This window comes from Filicampus tigris, chromosome 12, assembly GCF_054856515.1.
Source record: "Filicampus tigris isolate MCC_2025a chromosome 12, RoL_Ftig_1.0, whole genome shotgun sequence".
In the NCBI taxonomy this organism is placed as follows: Eukaryota; Metazoa; Chordata; class Actinopteri; order Syngnathiformes; family Syngnathidae; genus Filicampus; species Filicampus tigris.
Genome location: NC_141228.1, coordinates 22,050,677 through 22,070,876, shown reverse-complemented (window position 1 = coordinate 22,070,876; position 20,200 = coordinate 22,050,677). Strand labels below are relative to the sequence as shown.

General features: G+C 42.6%; 2 protein-coding genes across 4 annotated transcripts in view; both read left to right on the top strand.

Annotated features, from left to right (window-relative positions):
* The window catches only part of prdm5 (PR domain containing 5), a 48,501-nt gene that overhangs the window by 25,405 nt on the left and 2,896 nt on the right, over nucleotides 1–20,200 (top strand). For 2 of the 3 annotated variants that reach the window (XM_086046723.1, XM_086046722.1), the window contains exons 15-17: nucleotides 2,295–2,380; nucleotides 8,117–8,221; nucleotides 9,155–9,345. In XM_086046723.1, the coding sequence (XP_085902849.1) occupies nucleotides 2,295–2,380; nucleotides 8,117–8,221; nucleotides 9,155–9,319 (356 nt within the window). In that variant the 3' untranslated portion in view covers nucleotides 9,320–9,345. Of the gene's footprint in view, nucleotides 1–2,294; nucleotides 2,629–8,116; nucleotides 8,222–9,154; nucleotides 9,346–20,200 lie in introns of those variants that run through there. The other variant, XR_015088912.1, reaches the window with a different exon arrangement.
* LOC147139158 (chymotrypsin-like elastase family member 3B) overlaps nucleotides 9,292–20,200 on the top strand; it is a 60,567-nt gene continuing 49,658 nt past the window's right edge. Inside the window, exon 1 of the mRNA XM_086046724.1 lies at nucleotides 9,292–9,345. The gene's annotated coding sequence lies outside the window, so the exon portion shown is untranslated. The remainder of the gene's footprint in view (nucleotides 9,346–20,200) is intronic.

The following is a 20,200-nucleotide window of genomic DNA, read 5'->3' as shown; positions in this document are numbered from 1 at the left end:
ACTTCATAATTGGATTTTAATGAAACAATTAAAAAAATGATTTAACGACATTGTCATCATCTTCATTGGCGTCTTGCCTGCTTAGCTGTGAGAACGCCAAGAAGTCATTATATATTGTTTTCCCCAGGACGCCTTTGGCTTTATTGAGAGCGTTTGCCTGGCACATCCCCGAGATAATGCAGCTAATTAACCTCAAATAAAGTGCTCGCTTGCCTTTGCAAAAATTTGCGGCCGACGGGAGATGCTACGTTCCGCAGCCGCCTGCTATAGGCGAACATTTGCAACATAGACCAGGTAATAATGATAATAATAATAATAATGATAATAGTTTTTACTCCTCTCACATGCAAGCTAGTTTAAAGCTGTTCATCACTTCCTGTTGAATTTTTCTGCAAAACCGACCCATAAAACAAACGCGAGTTGGATCCATGCCTTAAGTCATTTACTGCCAGACGTTTTAGAGCAATTTGACTGATCTTTTAAGACCCACAAATTGTGTTCTGTGACAATATATGCAGCGAACCTACAAAAAGAAAGAGTAGACTCTCTTCTTTTGCCAGAGAATGAAAATATTTGTTTCTAACTTTTTCCATTCTTTTGTAATCAGCAGTCGATCATGGATTGGGTTCCCCAAAAACACTCAAAAGTGAAGAAAATGATCTTCTTGTGAAAAGAACTGACCGTGACGCTAACATTTTAGGCTTTTTGTCATACTTTAAGCTATAAAACAATGAAAACAAGACTGGGAAAGGGATTTTGGTGGCAAACAATCATTTATTCACTGATATTCCACTCGGCAAAATCTTTTATTTACCGTTATACTCATCACGTGGCTCAAGCTGAATGTCAGTGGCATTTTTACATGGCGTTCGCTATTCACTCGATCAGCTGTGTGATCTTTTTTTTCATGATAGCAACACTTTCTGCTTGCTATGGCGACGCATCATTTGTTTACACCACACGCATATTCTGTTGGAGTGTCACGTGCCTAAACTTGTATGACTTCCATGTTAGCATATCTCGAAGCATTTAGCTTCTACTCAAAAGTTGTGCTGATCTCAAATCGACTGCCAGTAACCTCGGTTCGTAGACGAGCATTAGCCGATTTTAAAGTATGCTTTAAAGCTCACTGTGCTGACATTTGTTGAATTTATAAGGTATATTTGATACATTAGTGTCACATATGGTTGACTCGCTTCACTATGTACAATCTTCACAATGCAATAAAATGTGAATCCAGGATCGTTTTGAGTGGATCCTGTCAAAAGGTTTTCATGGCTCATAAATAGTGACCTCATGCTGCTTCTTTTTTTTTTTTTTTAAAGATCAGCAATCAAGTGTGGTGCAAGCGGATCAAGCGCACGCTAAAATAGATCCATGTGTCGGTGCGGCCTTTGACTGACAGCCTGTCACTTCCCCTTTGTCATCATTCGGGGGTGCGCTCAGATGGGGATCCATCGGGGGGGGGGTGGATTTTTACATTTTTTTGGGGGGCCGGAGTCGCTTTTCACTCCGACTGGGCCTGCCTCTGAAGTGCTCTTGAAGCGTAGGGACGGCGAGCCAATACGTTTTTTGCTGGCCAACACAAACGTTCGCCAGGCAGCAGCGAGTTTGTGTGGCTCGGAAAGCAAACGCTTGTGCTCCGCCGGTAGCCGGGTCAAGTCGGCTTTGGAGATCACACAGAGATAAAGCAGACGCACAGTTGAAGCAGCTGTTTCGGGACGACCTGATTAAAGACGTGTGTTCTTCTTACCGGCACTTGCTGGAGGTTATGCAAGTTGTTTGTTTTACCGGTTTTCCACCAAGCGGTACAATTTGAGTCAATTTGGTACAGGACACAACGTCAGACATTGCAGTGCTACGTGTTCAGCAGTTAGCGCTTTGGATTTGTTCAGTGTGAATGCTGACGCCTTAGCACATAAATGGTGGGGGCAAACCAAGTATTTGTATTCATGTAGATTTTTCAGGATTCTGTACTGTATATTTGAATATAGATTTTTTTTTTAATGACATTTTACTTTTACTCCCTACATCTGAATACATATCCGTACTTCAAACTTTTTCCTCATCCAAATAGGCTCATTAGTATTATTTTTTTTTGCCTTGCTATCTTGTGTTTAAGGAACTTATGTGGGTTAGAGAGGGTTAGGGTTGGGTATTCTGAGGTAAAATTAAAGGCATAATGATGGCTGAAGTGGTGGTCTCAAGGCTTTTGTCCAGTCTAACTTTTTGGCTCAATGTTAAGGATTGTAGCGACCAAATGTTGCTTTCAACGTATCGATCTGATCCCTCAGGTGAGCGTCCCTACCAGTGCCCCTACTGCGACAAAGCCTTCAGCAAGAACGACGGCCTGAAGATGCACATCCGCACCCACACTCGAGTAAGTCTTACACGCCTTCTCCTCTCCTTTGGCCAGCTGGCATTGTTGTCTTCCAAAATGCACAACTTCAATGCAACGTCCAACATCTGGATCATCTCACCGGCATACTCATTACCGACGTGTTGGTAGGATTAAGCACGGAACGTAAGCCCGATTTCTTGACTTTAACTATGTGCCCAACTCATTTTCGATGGCTGGAATCCACGGAGCTGCGAAATCTGCAACACAAGTTCAGCAAAACTTCCTAGGTCAGTGATTCTCAAACATTTTACACCAAGTAGCACCTAAAAAAGTACTTGAATTTCAGTGAACGTGACCTCCTAACGCTGCAAACTCTACAAATGACTATTTTCAGTTCTTCGCAACCTGTGAAATATCTTATCACTGTTTTGTGAAACAATTTGGAACAATGCGGTCACAGTCTGTCTTTTGAGTTTGGTTTTTTTCACTTCAGTTTCATGTTCTCCCTTGTGTTCCTTTGTCTGTCTCTCGTTAAGTTATTGAGTCCACCTGTGCTTGTCATCTCGGTCCATTGTGTTCGCCAACCAGCTCCCTCCTACCTGCTGTATCTTGGCCAGGTGTTCCTCGTTGTATCGTCAACTTGTCTGCATTTAGTTTGTCTGCTTTCTTTCAATCCTTGTCGGTTCGCTTGTGGTTGGTCATTATTCAAAAGTCAAGTTAAGTGAAGTCCTAGTCCTAGTGTTTTTTTTTAGTTTGTTTTGGTCCTGGTTGTTTTGGTATCATCCCAGTGCCTAATTTGCCTTTTTGTTTTCGTGAAGTTAAATTACTTTATATTGATCTTCATTTTTTCCTCCTGCTTTTGAGTCCTCCTCCACATGATTTATGACAAATGCAACTGTTATCAGTGGGGGGGCTTGTCCAAATACATTTGAATGATATTCCAACGGCCGATGCCTTGAAAATAACCTGATAACGATCCTGATCACTGACACAACCGACTGTTTCTCCCGACTGCGCTTGTCCTGTGGCCTCTCCACGACCCGCCGTCCCGCCACTCGTCGTGATTCACGCTGACTCACCACACATTTACCCCAATAAAAGCTTCCTCTAAGCCACAAAAAGTAGCTTGTGGGTCAATACATGTGGGAAGTGGCTTCTACTGTATGTGTTTAGCTTTTATCCATGTCCTTGGTGACAAAAACCTCCCTATAATATGTATACACCCGCCGTATATACAAGCTTGGGAAAGTAGCCAGACTCGCTGTCTGTGTCGAGCAATACGTTGACATGCTTAAAAGTAGACGGTGTTTATCCTTTTTGTAAACAGTCGACTCAACAAGGCGACTGTGAACTTTTCATACGAGCGTGTGAATGTAAAGTCGCCGAGGAGCAGGAAGGAAAATTCAGCCGTCGTTTCGTTCCCGTGCTCTATGCATTTTAGTCGTTCTCGTACAATGTATATTTAATGCCACCTGGAAATCTTTTAAAAATTCAGTTTTGTTTAGTTATATGAATTTTAGTTGGCATGTCTATTATGAGTAGATCCACAAAAAATGTCTCGTGGCTGAAAATACACATGAAATCTGCCATTCTGGTTTGAAGCGGCCATTTTAGGGTCATTTCAGCATTTCCAGGGGTCAGTCAAGATGACTTTCAGGATTTAGTGCGATTTTCATTATGTCGGTAGCCAAAATCTACGAGTTGTTCAAGTTACGCGCTGCCACTCGATTAGGTTTTGCGTCAAAAATTTGAAACTACATAATATCTAGCCACCATCACGTCACATAGTTCGCTCACAGCAAAAGTATCTGTTGTATTTTGTGCCGGAATTTTCAGTTGTACAGCAAAAGTATCTGTTAGATTTTGTGCCGGAATTTTTCTTTTTTTTTGTGCAGGAATTTTGCCAAATGTATTTTTTTTGTAACCATGTGTCCGAAGAAAATGAGTTCTGAGAAGAAGCGGACAATGTCCATTAGAGTAAAGCTTGAAATCTGCAAAAACATGAGTCAGGTGTGCGTGTAGTCCAATTGGCGTAGCAGTAAAAGTGCTGTATTTCTACGAAATGCACTACACTGAAGCAGGAATCAATAAATAAAAAGATGAAAAGATGGAAAAACAGCTGAAAGTGAGGCAAGTGTGACGAAAAAGGCAAATACAGTCAAGATCAAATTCAGCGAAAGCGAAGGAGAAACCTTTGAATTCTTGACCTTTTATTTTATTTTATTTCTGTTTTTTTCTGCTATTTTTCAGACTTAAAACATTGCTGTTCTTTGGGGTCATGTCATCATAGTTGTCCATTAATGATGATGACAGTACGATCCTGTCAGCACTGTTCACTCGGCACGTTTGTTTGCCGTTTAACGCTGTCCAGAACACGCAGGTGTCATTTTCGAGCGCACCGCTGATTAGCTTATGAACGTTCCACAACTCCCAGCCGCCCGCTCTGCCTTTGCTCACGGTGAAATACACGCCTGAGCGCTTCAGCAGCGCTGCCCGATGAAGTCATCATTGATCTTAGTAAAACTAATGACGAGTTCGGGCGCAAAAGCTGACAAGCGCTATTTCGCCGAAAGTACAGCCACGCCTACTAGCAGAGTGCCTGTTACACTGGGGAACAATTTGAAAAAAAAAAATCTGTTGAGTTCGATTTTTATGCTGATTAAAACTAAAATTGGCATGCTGATTCCAAAATTGCAGTCCGTTTTTTTCTAGCATGTCAAGTTTTTTCTCCCCACCTTACCAGATAAGCAACATTCCAGTGATTGAAACTTAGACTCTTATTACGATTGGACTCATCTACAGCTACGTGGCAACCGGTTTGTGCAGTCACAATTGAGACAGTGCGGTGAGAGGTGCGTGCAGCTCCCAAAAGGGCAATACTATCAATCTCTGTAAATGGAAAGCTAGCATAGGAGAAAGTAAGAGGATTCATGCTGTTTTTTCTTCACCTTGTGACCATGGGCATACCGTTGTAAGTTCAATTTCGTTTGATGCTGTTTTTGAGTTTTCTGCGAGGAAGCCTTTGCCGATGTTGGTTGCAACCAAGTGGGTCAACGGGATCGCGAGGATAGCGTAAAAATGATTAACTTTAACCATGAAAACAGAAATTCAAAAAATACACTTTTAAAGAGGGAAAATAGCACTGTACAGTATTGTGCTGTACGCAAACATTAGCTTATTAAAATAGAATGTAAAGAAATTGAAGTGTTTTACTTAAATGCTCCATTTTTCCCCACTTCACTTGTCCACAATTTCCACTTTTTGGATCAGCTTGTCCATCTTTTCATGTCACGGGATTTTCACGCATCCCTGCAATTAAACGGAGGTTCGCTGTATTTGGCCGGCTTGTTCAGCTCTTAACGTTAGCACGCAAGGCTCAGGGCTACGCTTTGTTCTGCGTGTCCGGGCGCAAAACCACATCAGCGGCGAATCCGAATGAAACACATTTGAACGGCCATGGTTACGAGGAGCTTTTTAATAAAGTTTTTTTTTTTTTTTAATCGGTCGCGTGGCTTTGGCGGCGCAACGGGTAGACGTTTATATTAAAAGCTGCCTCGGCGGGCCAACGGCAGGTCATCCAGCACAAATGTTTTTGTTAGATTTCAACAGTGACCTGCGTCAACCTCAATTAAAGACAAGCACATGCTGCCATGTGTGTTTAAAAGGGCTTATGAAAGGACACTTCCGCATGTAATGAGAAGCTGCGCGACCGCACGCTTTGCGCAATAACAACAAACCACCAGACCAAACAAGCAAATCAAAAGTTGAAAAGTTTCACCGTGATCTATTCAAATGTGTCCCCATCAATTCTGTACCTACCTCTTCTTTTTAAGAAAGTGCAACTTAAATAGTATGAGCTAAGTGCAACGTCTTAGGATTTAAAAAAAAAATCAAACTGCAATATAAGTGCAAAATCAACAGTTTGTCTTTCTTTTTGTCCCTTCTTTTTAGGAAAGCATGACAGCAATAGTTTATCTTCTTTTAGGAAATAGTTTGTTTTCTTTTTCAGATCAATAGTTTGTCTTCCTTTTGGGAAATTACAACATTATTAGGTTGTCATCTGTAGGTAATCACAAGACGAATAGTTTATCTCCTTTTGGGAAATTGCAACATCAATAGTTTGTCTTCTTTTTAGGAAAGTGCAAGATCAATAGTTTGTCTTATATTTTGGAAAGTGCAACATTGTGTGTCTTCTTTTTGGGAAATGGTAACATCAATAATTTGTCTTCTTTTGCAGAAAGCGTGTTATCATGATTTTTTTTCTTCATTCAGGAAAGTGCAACATCAATACTTTGTCTTCTTTTCCGTAAAATGCAACATCTGACTGCTTGATGATTTTAGCCTCCGTCTCTCCCGCCGTAGTTTTAACGTTAACACACTGAAGAGCTGACGTTCCCCATGATGAAGTTTGGTTTCCAGTTTGTCCCTTTAGAAGTGCTTACTAGCCTTGACACTCAACTCGGTGTAGAAAACCAACAATTAGATTGGCGTCTGACACCCTACAGGCCCCAAGTGGCTACTTCCTGTTTGCACGTGGCTTTACAAACGAGGACGCCACGCGAGGAAGTGAGCGTTTCTTCCCCGTAAACAAACAAAGACTCTCGGCTTTGCCTTTTCCATCGGGTCAGAGGTCACCTGGCAGAACAGCTGGCGCAGAGTGAAGGTCAACAGGTACAGATGTTGCCTGTTAGCGGGGTCACACGCACTGATGCATTGTGGGTACGCTAAAAGCCCTGCGCCCATATGTTTCCTGACCCTTCAACTTTAACCTTCTTCTTTTAGTGGCCAAAAGAAATTCCATGTGACCAATGTGTTCAAACTACGGGCCGGGGGCCATTTGCGGCCTGCTGTTCCTTACACCAATTACACATCTTTTGGTAAAAACGGTCGTAATGCATTGCTTTCATAAAGAGGTTTCCTTGATTTGCAAAATTGTAAAGGAAATATTTACAACAAAAATAGTATCACATTTTCTATTCTATAATTAAATTAAAGGTGAAGAATGCCAAAATATCCTTTAAAGCCTTCAATTTTCTGTATGCTTCCTTTGGAAAAAAACCTTTGGACACCCCTGAATTAGATGTGCACGCGCACACACGCACACGCAATGCCTTTTGTATCCTGTCAGCCAAGCCCCACCCACATGATAGCGCTTTTTCCCAGGCCCTCAACTTCCTGCATTCACCCCCATTGCCGTGACAACTCGGCTCTGAACATGCCCATAGCCTTTGCTATCGCACCCACAGCGATTTAAGGCGCTTGCGATGACTAACAGCGGCGTCCAATCAGGGCGTGGGTGGGCCTGCAGGTTTGAGGCACGCCCTGACAGAGGTGAAGAAGCCATCTTGGTACAGGCGCCCTGCGCTCTGATACGCAATTAAATCTCTTCCTGGAACTGTGGTGTGGTTCAGTTTGAACAGCCATGCCATATACTTTATGTCCCTGTGATAGTACACTCTTTGTCCTCGCTAGTAAAACAAATCAGCGCACTAGTAGAATAAGTGTCTTACGAGTAAGGTTTTTTTCACTACTAGTCCTACTTAAGGCCTTCAAGTACTATGAATTTACGCACACCGATGGATTGAGACTCAATGCCCAACCCTAACTGTAATATCATGTGATTGTCATTTGACAGTTATTCATGATAACAGCGTGCATGTGCACAATAAAAAACAACGGAACCACTCGAAATCACCTAACCCACAGATACGTTGACATGGTCAGGGGTGTATTATTACGTAACGTTGTGTCTATGTGCGCATGTTTGCGTTGCAGGAGAAGCCGTACAAATGCAGCGAGTGCAACAAAGCTTTCAGTCAGAAAAGAGGCCTGGATGAACACATGAGGACGCACACGGGAGAAAAGCCTTTCCAGTGCGACGTGAGTATCCCTCAGCTCCATGCTACACAACTATTGTTTGAGAACGACAGAAGTAGAATCCTACCAAAGTAAAACTGGCAAAGAGAGACTTCAGTCGTATGCATATGTGCTCAGTTTTAAATGTATCACATAAGTCACCAAAGAACCAAACTAGTAGGCTAAGTCCCGTGTTGACAAAACGTGGATGGTCCATGCAGCTTGTCAGCATGCTAGGTGTTAGCATGTTAGCATTCTACCCAATCCATCTCAGCAGCACTTTAGCACCCTTTGGCACGATTTGTTACCAGATTAACATGCTGGGTGTGCACAGGTTGTTAGCATGCTAGTTGTTAGCATCGCAACGGCTAGTATCCTACTCATCTATATCAATAGTACTTTAGGTTGTTAGCATGGATGGGTCATCTGCGACTGTGTGCGTATTTGTGTGTGTGTTTGAGAGATTCTCTGGAGCGAGTCCAGATGTGGGGCGGAGCCACAAGTGATAGCGATCTCGCTTGGGCCTGATCTCCAGTAAACACACTGACATGATCACAGGGAGAAATTTCCCAATAAACGCACACACACACACACACACACTCCTGAAAAAGGGAGCACATGGAACACAAGTTACAAGTATATGGTGGGTAACGTAGGATTTTATATCATCCAAAATTAAAATCCTCTGTTGACAAAAATTTGCATCTGAAAATAGAACGTGAACAGGGAGCAAAAGCCGGAAGCAGAAACCCACAAAAATAAAGCCGGTAACAAATGCAACATGCTATCTGTTAGCATGCTAACTGTTAGCATACTGTCATCCGGCCTTTCAATCTGAATAATACTTTAGCACCCGTCCATTTAGTTGTTCCCAGATTGACATGAATCTGACCACACAGGTTTTTAGCATGCCATCTGCTAGCATTGTTCAAACGTTTTCTGTGGATGTCCCTGCAGGTGTGCGACCTGTCCTTCAGCCTGAAGAAGATGCTGAGTCGCCACAAGCTGACGCACAACCCCAACCGGCCAATGGCCGAGTGCCAGCTTTGCCACAAGAAGTTCACGCGCAACGACTACCTCAAAGTGCACATGGAGAACGTCCACGGAGAGACGGATGGATAAACGGACGTGTCGATGGATGAACAGAAGTATGGAATAACTCATTGTCCCAAAGAAACAGTACTGTGTAAAAGTCTTTGTTGAGCATAAATCGTTGAATAGGCATCTTTATTGAGATCCTAACCAAAATTGTATACTAGCGATGTGTTCAACGTGGCACCCACTGGACTTTTTTCACAGTACTGTATTGTTTTTTTAGCCGCTTGTTTTTGTTATGTATCTTTCCTTTGTTTCCCTACAATGGTGCTTGTTGCTCCGTGGAATGACAGTTATCCAAATCTACTGGATCGCGGAGCAACGTCTGTAGCTTGTAATGTATCAACAAAATGGCCTAAGAAGCTAACTTCCTTAGCATCAGGCGCTCATGTGTAGAGCTTTTCACCATGATGTCACAAACTTGCGGGTGGCAGGTGTCGGATCTTAAACGAGTAAACAATCCCTTCTACTGTATGTCCTCAAAGCAGAGCGATTAAGTAAAGAGAATATGTGAAGCGTCAATCGAAAAGATGATGCTACGTGAGGTAAATTGAGCGGGAACGTAAGTTCAGAAATACACGTGGTGGAAATTCATACATAGTGAACATGCTAATGAATGCTAATGAATTGACTTAAATGTAATAGTGGATGAAATATCCGTCAAGTCTATCAATCTCTGAACCTGACATTCTGAGATGTGCTTCTGAGAGGTGGAGTTGGCCCAGTGTTCCGCTGAAGAATCAGGAAAAGTGATGAGTGCATTGAAGCAATGACTGCCCCCTACATAGATTTGCCTATTCAGTATATATTTCTGCACTTAAATGAAAAATGACAAAAATGGAGTTAGACCACTCTATCTTCTTAGTGTCGCATTTTTTTAAAATCTTCAGTAAATTGAAAAAAAAAAAGAATTGCTGATTGTCTGGTAGCCCAACTCCAAGTTATTTTCTGTCACTGTCTTGAGTTCAGGTCAGCTATCGTCACTCACTTTTCTGCCACCCAGAAGGACCTTGGCGCTTATTGTTTGCAAGCATTATGAAATGGTCGATTGTTTTAAGGCGCAGCTAGGTGCAAAACTGTACCGCACAACTTTCCCAAAGTGAATATTGGTGCCTTGTGGTTTTATTTTGTATGTATTGGGAGTATTTAATTTATATTTGTTGAAACGTCTACGTAAGCACATCTCTGCCACACTAAAAATAAGACCTTAATATCACATAATTACGTAAAAAGCACATCAACAATATCGTTCATGTCACAACGTGAACTTATTTCAAGATGTGATGTTTTCAGGTAATAACGTTGACAACATAAAGTAGCAAAATCATAATGTTCGATCTCTTGCGTAGACTTCTGCTATATGGATTGTGCACCTGTCGGGAGCTGAATTTAAAGGGAAAGAGAGGAGCCCACAAGAGCACAAATCGCTCATCTCTAGCTGCGCGTGTGTGAAAATACCAAAAGAAAGAAAACTTTTGTGCTTGGCTTGTCCTGGACATGAAAATAGAGTCGTACACATCATGAAACCGAGAAATTACCTGGTAATTTCCTATTTGCGTCAAAACATCATATCCTGAAATACTGTGATAATTTCACTTTAATATTGTGAAAACAATGCCTTCAAATAAGGCAATACATTCACCTTATAACGTGAAATCACCGTATCTTCAAATAATGTCATATTTGCGCATTATAACGTGAAAACATCATTTCTTGAAATAACCTGATAATTTCACATAACTTGAAAACATATCTTGAAATAACATAATATTCACCTTAATGTCTCTTCAAATAACATGGTAATTTCACCTTATAAGGTGAACGCGTATCTTAAAATAACGTAATACATTCACCTTATAACGTGAAAACATCGTATCTTCAAATAACGTGATGATTGCATATTATAACGTGAAAGCGTCGTATCTTGAAATAATGTAACACAGTCACCTTATAATGTGAAAACATAGTATATTGAAATAATGTGATAAATTCACACAACGAGAAGTATATATCATTATCACAACAAACTTTTTCAGGTAATTACGCGACATCGAGCCTTTTTTCCGTTTGTGTGGGAGCAATACGCTTCGGTAAACATGGATGTATTTTCACTTGAAGTCCTGTTTGATGTGTTCTCCTCCAGCGTTTTTGATGAGTTCATGTAATGGCATGTTAGTGAGACGCTGATTAAAAGTGTTTGCGTCTTGTTGTTAATCTGTCTTCTATTCCGGGCCGGGCTAATTGAGGCCTTTCATTGGGCCCGAGCGGCGTCACGCTAAGGTGCCTCTGTGATCTGCGCTTCCCAGCAGCCCGTGCACTGGCGTGCCGGATTTAGCTGTGTGAGAAGATGCCGTGTTTGTCAATAAATTGTGCAGTGGGAGGATTTGTTGTGCGCCTTGTTCTGGTTACGGGACGCGGCCGCGTCTGCGTCACCACGAGATGATGGAAGATGCGGACGGGTCCAACCTTCATCCCACCGTCTTGTTTGGAGCTCCAGCTGCTGTGAGCACAATGTCGTCTGTGTTTGCTTGTTTGGGACTCGAGTGGAAAGAAAAAAAAAATAAAAACATTCCCATAGATGCTTGCCAACAAAAGTCTTCCCACAAACGAATGGGAGACAAGGTCAATGGAGTATAGTTGTGAAATACGGTGTAGTATTAATATGGTGCCGTTTAAGTTGTACAGCAAGTGCAATGTAAGATAGCAGGTCTATAGTATAGCAGATAAGAAAGGAGTGCAGTACGGTGTACCAAACCATACTGTGGTTTAGTATAGCAGAGTACTGTGTAGTGTAGGTGAGTGTACTGCGAGTGTAGTGTAGTATGGTAGCATGCGAGTGCAAGTATCGCTGTGTCCACTGTTGTCTTCCCTCAACATTCCCACTTTTGCGTCTGGCTTTCCCAACATGTCATTTTCTCTTGGGACTTTCCCAGCCGGCCGTGACGTCGCCGCTCACCTCCCTCGTCTCGTCCTCCGCTTCACTCGAACCGTTTTGCACCCCTCACAACGCTGCGTGCGCGTGCGTGCCTTTAATTGTACGTTGGCGGTGGAAAAACTCACTTTTCCTGCCCCCCGCAACCCTCGCATGCGCCCCACCACTTTCCGCGGATTGTCATTATGCCGCCGCCAGCGCCACTTTACAGCCAAGCGCCGGCACGCACAGCGGCAGTAGGTGTTGCCGTGGCAACAGGTAAATGTTACGCACGCACGCACAACCGAGGGGGTTCAAAGGTCACTTATTATGTGGAGAGGTCAAATACTATGTGAGCAGTATGTAAAGGTTCAAAGGTCAAGTTGCTACATCTTCATAATTGTGACGTGGCTCCAGTTGATGGTGCATGTGGCCATATAGAGATGATGGAATGAGGGCTTGAAACCTTACTTTAAACCCTACTTTGAAACCAACCCTCGCTTGAAACTCTACATAGGAACCACTATCCCTTTTTTCAAATACCCCAAACTGTCTTGAAACCCCATTTTTCGGGTTTTTAGAACCCTAACCCTTTTTTAAATGGTTAGGGTTAAAATGGCCCTTGTTTAAAATCCAAATTTGAAACCCCAGTCATGGCTTGAAACCCTATCTTAAAACTCTAAACCTGTCTTAAAACCCTAACTTTTAACTCTTAACTCTTTTAGATTTTTATGAACTCTAGCTAGAAACTCTACGTTCAAACCTTAACATTTGTTCAAAAACTTAACAGTTGACACCCTAATTTGTAACCTCTATCCTGGCTTGAAACCCTACTTTGAAACTATACATTTTTTTTAAAAACCCAACTTGTTCTTACACTAACCCTTTTTGAAACCCCAATCCTGACTTGAAACCTCAATTTGGAACCCCAAGCCTGAATTTTAACCCTAATTTGAAGCCCCAATACTGCCTTGAAAGCTGAATTGAAAACCAAACACCGGTTTAATACCCAAATTTGAAACTACTATCCTGTCATAAAAATGTATTTTGAAACCCAAACCCTTGTTTAAAACCCCAATCCTGGCTTGACACCCTACCCTATAACAACTAACACTGCATTTAAAAATCAAACCCTCTCTTGAAATTCTACTTTCAAAACCTATTCCTGGCATAAAACCCTACTTTGAAACTCTAACCCTGTCTTGAAAGCCGACTCTGAAACCGTAACCTTGGTTTAAAACCCTAATTTGAAACCCCAGTCGTGTCTTGAAGCCCTATTTGGAAACTAATAATACCCAACCTACTATGACGATAAACGAGTGAATGAGCGAAGTCAAGTTGTGCCGTCCGCTGTCGTGTGAGCGACGTCTGACATAATTTTGTCCCCACTTTCCTCGCTCATGTTTTGAATTTGCCCGTTTGGAGCCGTAACACAACACTGCCGCCACCCGGGCCTGTTTCCTGTCGGGACTGGCAGGGGGGATACGCACCCACCCACCTTTCATGTGCTGATTTGCGCTACGCTCGACTGAACCGTGACACACACTCACATACATAAACACACGTGCACACTAGCAGGGGTGCTAACTTCTGCGGCGAGAAGTCCTCCAGCCCCCCCTCGCCCCCCCACTCTCCGCCTCCACTCACTTTGTCCCTTGGACGAGGTTTTGCATCTGAGGCCTGCGAATTAACCACTGAACACAGACCACACACACGCACACACATGATATGAATGCTTAAAACCCCAACGCAGGCTTTAAACTCTAACTTGAAACCCTGACCTTGCCTTGAAACCCTATTTTCAAACCCAAACCCCGGCGTGGAAATCTTTATTTAAAACCCAAACCCTGACTTGACTGACCTTGAAACACCAACCATGGTTTAAAACATAACCCTTTCTTAAAACCTTAGTTTGAAATCTTAACCTCCCAACCCGGGCTTCAAACCCTAATTTGAAACCCTAAACTATGTCCAATAACCTAACACTTGTTCTAAACCCTAAACTTGGTTTAAATCCTAATAACTTTAACCCTGTCATGAAACCCTACTTTAAAACCCCATCCTAGTCTTAAAACCCCAATTTAGAGCTGGCTCTGTCTTGAAATCAATCTTTAAAACCCTAACCCAGGCTTAAATCCCCCATCTGAAACCCTAACCAATATTCGAAGCCCAAAAAAACCCCAAACTAATGTAAAACCATGTCATGAAACCCTACTTTGAAAACACTTACCCAGATTTAAAACCCTATTCTGAAACCCTATCTTCAGTCTCTAATTCATCGTCATGTTATGTTTGATCTAATTATAGTATACAGAATTATCAACGGTTTAGTGGGCATGAACTTTCATTCATTTTCGGAGTATGCGCTGTCGGATCGTAGAAGACGTCATAATTTAAAACTTCAAGTTAAACGTTCTAAATTGGACTTTAGAAAATATTATTTTAGTAACACAGTGCCATTACGGAATAATCTGAGTGGTGATATCGTTAATTCTCCCACTTTGGTGATTTTTCAGAGACGCATGGCTCAGCTATCATTTCATTAAAATATGTTGTTAGCTATCAATTGAAAAAAACAAATGTTGTTTGAAACCCTAACCCTGGCTTGAAACCCTACTTTGAAAAGGAGTATACATACGTCGACTATGTTGTGATGGCGAGCAGCTGCTGTGGCCAAACACATCTTGCACAGGAAGTCAAACAAATGAAATGGCTCTGTTGTTCGTGCCTTGTTGACCGTGACTCCACACGCACCACACACACTGACAAACATGCATCCTGTGTGTCAGTCGCCCACACAGAAGCACAAGAGTGGAAAACTCAAGGTCATCTCTCATGGTGGCGGTCAATCAAGTTTGATGCTTTGATATTGTACTTAAGTAGAGATTTAAGGTATCAGCGGGACCGCGACTTTCAAGTTTCAACCTTTGGGGTGTATATGTCAGTGTTTTTGTTTTGGTTTTCAGACCAAATCAATGGTAGCCATTGTTTACAAATATACGGGATGATCTTTGGTTAGTACACAGCAAGAACAACTAAGATTGCAGAAATGGGAGCAAAAGACGGCAACTGGCATGCAGGTGCTTCATATGAATGAGGAAAATGGGGCGCTCCCCTCAACGCTCCGGCGGCAGATTTATTGCACCCGTTCGGCGGCCCTCCGCAGGGCTGATCAAATCAGGAAGTTAGAAGACACCGAGCCACACATCGGCCTTGATCCCATAAGTCATGCGTCAGATGGAAGGATGAGGGTCCGCGCCAGTCGGGACCTTCACGTGCTCGTAAATTACATGCTTGTTAGAAATAAACTAGGAAAACTGCTGAGGCCAGAAAATCTCAGGAGTTATTCTTCTTGCGCCGGACACCAGAGACTTTTACTCTTGCACTGGAGCCCTTGTTGACAATCCGAAAAGATTAGAAGAAGTAATATATACGGGGGAAATATATCCCCGCTGCAGATAGTTGTCGATCAAAGCATCAGTATTTGTTTGTCTGCCGTGATGGAGGTCACGATCGGGAGGATTAGTTCGGCTTGATACGGAAAGACTAGCCAACCAAGTCGTGTTGATTTTTGTTCATTTTGTATCACCCTAGTCATGTTAATATCATCTGTTATACATTTTCCACCCTCCTTAGATGTGCTAAGATGAAGGCAAAAAAGTTGACAGGGTGTCACAAAACTTTGGATGCCATTCAAACATCTTTCACCGGAAATGAAACCAAGTTTTGCTCAATGACCAGGAATCGTTGACAGTTTGGCCAACATGAAAATAAAGACTTTACTTTGCCTGACAGTAGCCTCAAGGTTAGATAGCGGTTAGCCTAGCAGGAGTGAGCAGAATCATTCTGAAATGGATGTACTGTACGTTGAATATAATACAATGGCAACAATCAACCGATATGCAGTGTAGGATATATATTTTATACATCTGTGTTCCATAAGAGTACTGACCTAAAATGTAAACATTGAAAAAGGAGATACGTATGTACTGTCTGTAACGTGCTTTTCCCAATGTTGTTAAGTGTTAAAACAAATACAGATGTATGGACTGGGTAAAATCGACTTGTCGAGTATGTGTTCAAACCTACCAAACTACCCACCTGAAGTACTTCGCTACCTACTTGTCCATCCATCTTTCCATTGCTAAAGTAGTGTACACAAAGCAACCTGCCCAAGTGTAGGATATCTACACGATCTGATGGGCGTCCATCCGAATACCAAAGTCCATGTTCCTAACTATATTTCTGAAACATTTCTAAAATTCTGAATGGACTGACCGATTGACCATCCATCTTTCCATTACTAAAGTACTATACACCAAGTGACCTGTTTACCTGTAGGATGTCTGCAGGTTCTGATGGGCATCCATCCGAATAATCAAGGCCATGTTCCTAGCTAGATTTCTGAAACGTTTCTAATCCGGTGACCGCACTGACCGATTGGCCCATGCACCTCTTGTTTCACATCCTCTTCATCTCGGGACTTCTGAGGAAACCCAAGTGCTTGTTTGTCCCAAATGTTTCCAAACAAGCTGAAACTCTAGACGGCACAAAAACCAGAATGCTGAGCTAAATTTGTCTGGGTGGAAACCGAAGACTTTGTAGGGGCCTTGTTTTTGGAAAGGCGGACCTTCTGGAGCGCCTGTCACTTTTGCCAACAACTCCACATCCCTCACCTTTGTTCTCCAATCGAAAAACATGTTTCGGTTTGAGTCGCATTAAAATCACCTCCTGAAATTCGATCCGTCTCTTTGTCGGCGGCCGACGGGAACACTGGTGCGAGATAACTGGAAGCAGATCAGCTCGAGATCTTTAGAAAAAGCCCAGGTTATTGATTTTTCTGCTCTTTTTTCTCTTTGTTTACCACAAAGCTGCCCCAAACCGGTTCCAACAGGTGTCATTGTCTTCCATCGTTGCTTTTTGTTCTCTCTCTTCTCCTTGTTTCATCTCAGATTCTGCAAACAGCTGAGTTTATGGTCTTGGGTTGGTGCCTTTTCTGCTCTTTTTCCTCCCATTTAGGTTCAAACAGGTGTTGTTGTCTGTGGCTTTGCTTTTTGTGCCCATCGGGTTCCCCGCCCAGATTCTAACTTTGGAGCTTGTTGGCTCATGTTATTGCTTTTTATGCTCTCTTTCCTCCTTGTTTACCTTCAACTTTCCAAAAGTTCTTTTCTCTTTCTTTACCACGAGATTCCAATCAGTGAGGTTGTTGGCTGATGGTATTGCTTTTTATGCTGCCGCCACCCGGGTTTCAGCAGGTGTTGTTGTCTTGCTAAATGGTCCAAAGTGTTGCTTTTGTGCGCAGAGTCATGTATTCCATATGAATGGCATCACTCAACCATTGTTTGACTGCGTCGGTCTGCCTCCATCGTACGCTCTGCAGATATTTTCCATCGAGGAAACACTCGAGTGGTGCCGCTTCCAGACACTCCTCGCAGGCGAGCATCCCGCGAAAAATGTCTCACTTGGCCTTGATGACAATTTGACTTGGCACAGGTCACCGTGGCTTTCGCTCCGCTGACCTTTTCACACAGCGGCGAAGGAGGTGTTAAAGAACCGCGCCGCGCCAAAATGACGGATCCCTCTGCAAATTGCTCTCGTTTTGATGTGAGGGGAAAGTGATCTGGGAGAGGGATTTGCTCATGTCTGCAAATATTCCCCCCCGCTTTTTTCACATCATTAGAGGTGAGGTTTGGGCTTAGGAGGCCTCCTGGGAGGGCCAGAGCGCAGAAACATCTCAGGGAAGAGCTTCCAGATGGGACGTTGTCAGCGTCAGCGACACTCACTGTGGATGAGCTGGGAGGTTGTGTGTGTGTGGGGGTGGGGGGGTGGTTAGTGTAGAAAGGGGCGGGTTTGGGGTCACTTACTGAGTGACAGGCTCTACGTGTAAATGAGTACATCACTCAAGGAGTGACAGGAAAAATAATCATCACTTCAATGGGAACTTGTCTTTGAGTCTGCAGAGGAAGATTGTGACGACAAAAGATATGTTGTGTTGGGCCGGGCCATGTGGATATAGAGTCAGTTTAGGCATTTTGTTCCGTAAAAATCCAATTGAGATCTTAAGCAGTAATTGTCAAAAGTATAGTACGTGTATAGTTTACTCACTAACCGAAGTGGGTGTTTTACAAAATGTTGCTGGTCCGTCATTCGTCATCCGTCAGAGGCCTGGGTACCCGTCCGTCATTCGTCAGACCGTCATTTTTCCGTGACGAACTGAATTGTAACCGTCAGTTGTTCCGTTAGAAGTCCGTTGGTCCATCAGTCGGTTCCCCCCAAAAAACGTCAGCAAAACGGGTGCCGGGTGCGGTTAGTGACGCTTACTTTGACGGGCGAAAATCCACTTCAGTCAGTGCTTAGTCCGTCATTTTTAAAAAGTGTCCCGTCAATCGTCAGCAAAACCGGTGTCTGTCAGTGGCGGAGGGTCACTAACCATATGTGCATGCGGCTTGCAAACACACTCTGAGTGGTGCCTTGATTCATTTTTCATTAAAAAAAAAAAATAAATTGGGGGGGGGGGGTTCTAATAAACAGATGACCAGAATTTCAATTACTTTCAATTGAAAATCTAACAAGTGACTGTCTTGAAAAGACCTTGAAAAAATGTATACAGTGGCTCATTATTAAGTCAAGGTACCACTGTGTCAGCAAAATGAGGATTCACCTGTGCACCACATTGAAATAGTCGTTTCTGCCTCACATTCCACACACGTACCTGGCTGTACACACACATGTACGCCTGCACACATGTCCTGCACTGGCAGCATATAGCGGCTAAATTGCGCGTAATGAATCTAATTCCCAGGATTCCGAGCGTGTGAGGGTGCATGTCTGACCAAAGTGCGTGCTCAAGTGTGTTTTTTTGCGGTGCGTCTGCGGGCCATATGGAACCCAACTGGCCGCCCAACCCCTCCAAAAAAAAAAAAAAAAAAAAAAAAAAGTGGAAGCCCAGCTGGATTAAACGTAGCCTTCTTGAATTCCTAAAAAGAATTGCACGTCCGGCTCGGAACACCTCCGAGCAAGTAGGCTGGGGGACACGTGCAAGAAAGCTGCTGGAAATAGCGTACCTACACTTTTCAAAGCTCACAAATCGAGGACATACTTTTTGTAGATCATATTTGACAAAAGTTTTTGGTAAAAAGGAACAAAAATCAGATATTCTGAATTAGGACACAATGGATGGTCAGAAGGAAAGAAAGGAATCAAGCAAAGGAAATAGGAAGAAAGAAATTCAAAAATAAAAAAAGTGGGAATGCAAGAAACAATAGTCACGTCAGTCTGTGATTGGATCCAATCAACGGTTAAGATTTGAACTAAACCATAAATATAAGTTGAGACGTGGTGCCTTGAGTTGCAAGTTTGTTTCTTGAGCATGCTGAAATGACGATCCTTCCAGCCCATCAAAAGAAAAAAAAAAAACAATTGTAAAAATGGCACGCTACAGTTTTGTGCTTCATAAAATCATATTTTAATACCCTGACATACACAATTGTTCCCATATTGTTTCCCCTTTCAATTTAATGGACATTGTGCTGCTCGTTCTGGTGCGCACTGCACACCATGATCACCTGGGTGAACATTGAATACATACATAGCCATAGTAATATTGTCCATTCTTCGCAGAGGATAGAGAACATGTGCCTGTGATCTGTCTGCATGTGTTGCGCTACCGTTTATGATCAAACATCTGTTTCGTAAAGCGTTATAACATTACAACACTGGTGCTTTTCATAAGACCACCACTGGTGTTTTGCAGTGTTTGTTAGCATTAAGATGTTATGTTTGTTATTTACTTTGAGAGTAAACTTCACTTGTGTCAAAACACAGCTTGAAGCCATATTGTATCTCCAATTTTTGCCCGCAAGTCAAAACAAAAAAACGCATGTCAAAAAAACTTGTCACATGTATTTCAAGGCACCGCTGTACAGTATTTTTTTTTTTTTTTTAAAAGCTGGTCCAAATTAATGTTTTACTCTCAGTGTACTCGCATCGGAACCCTG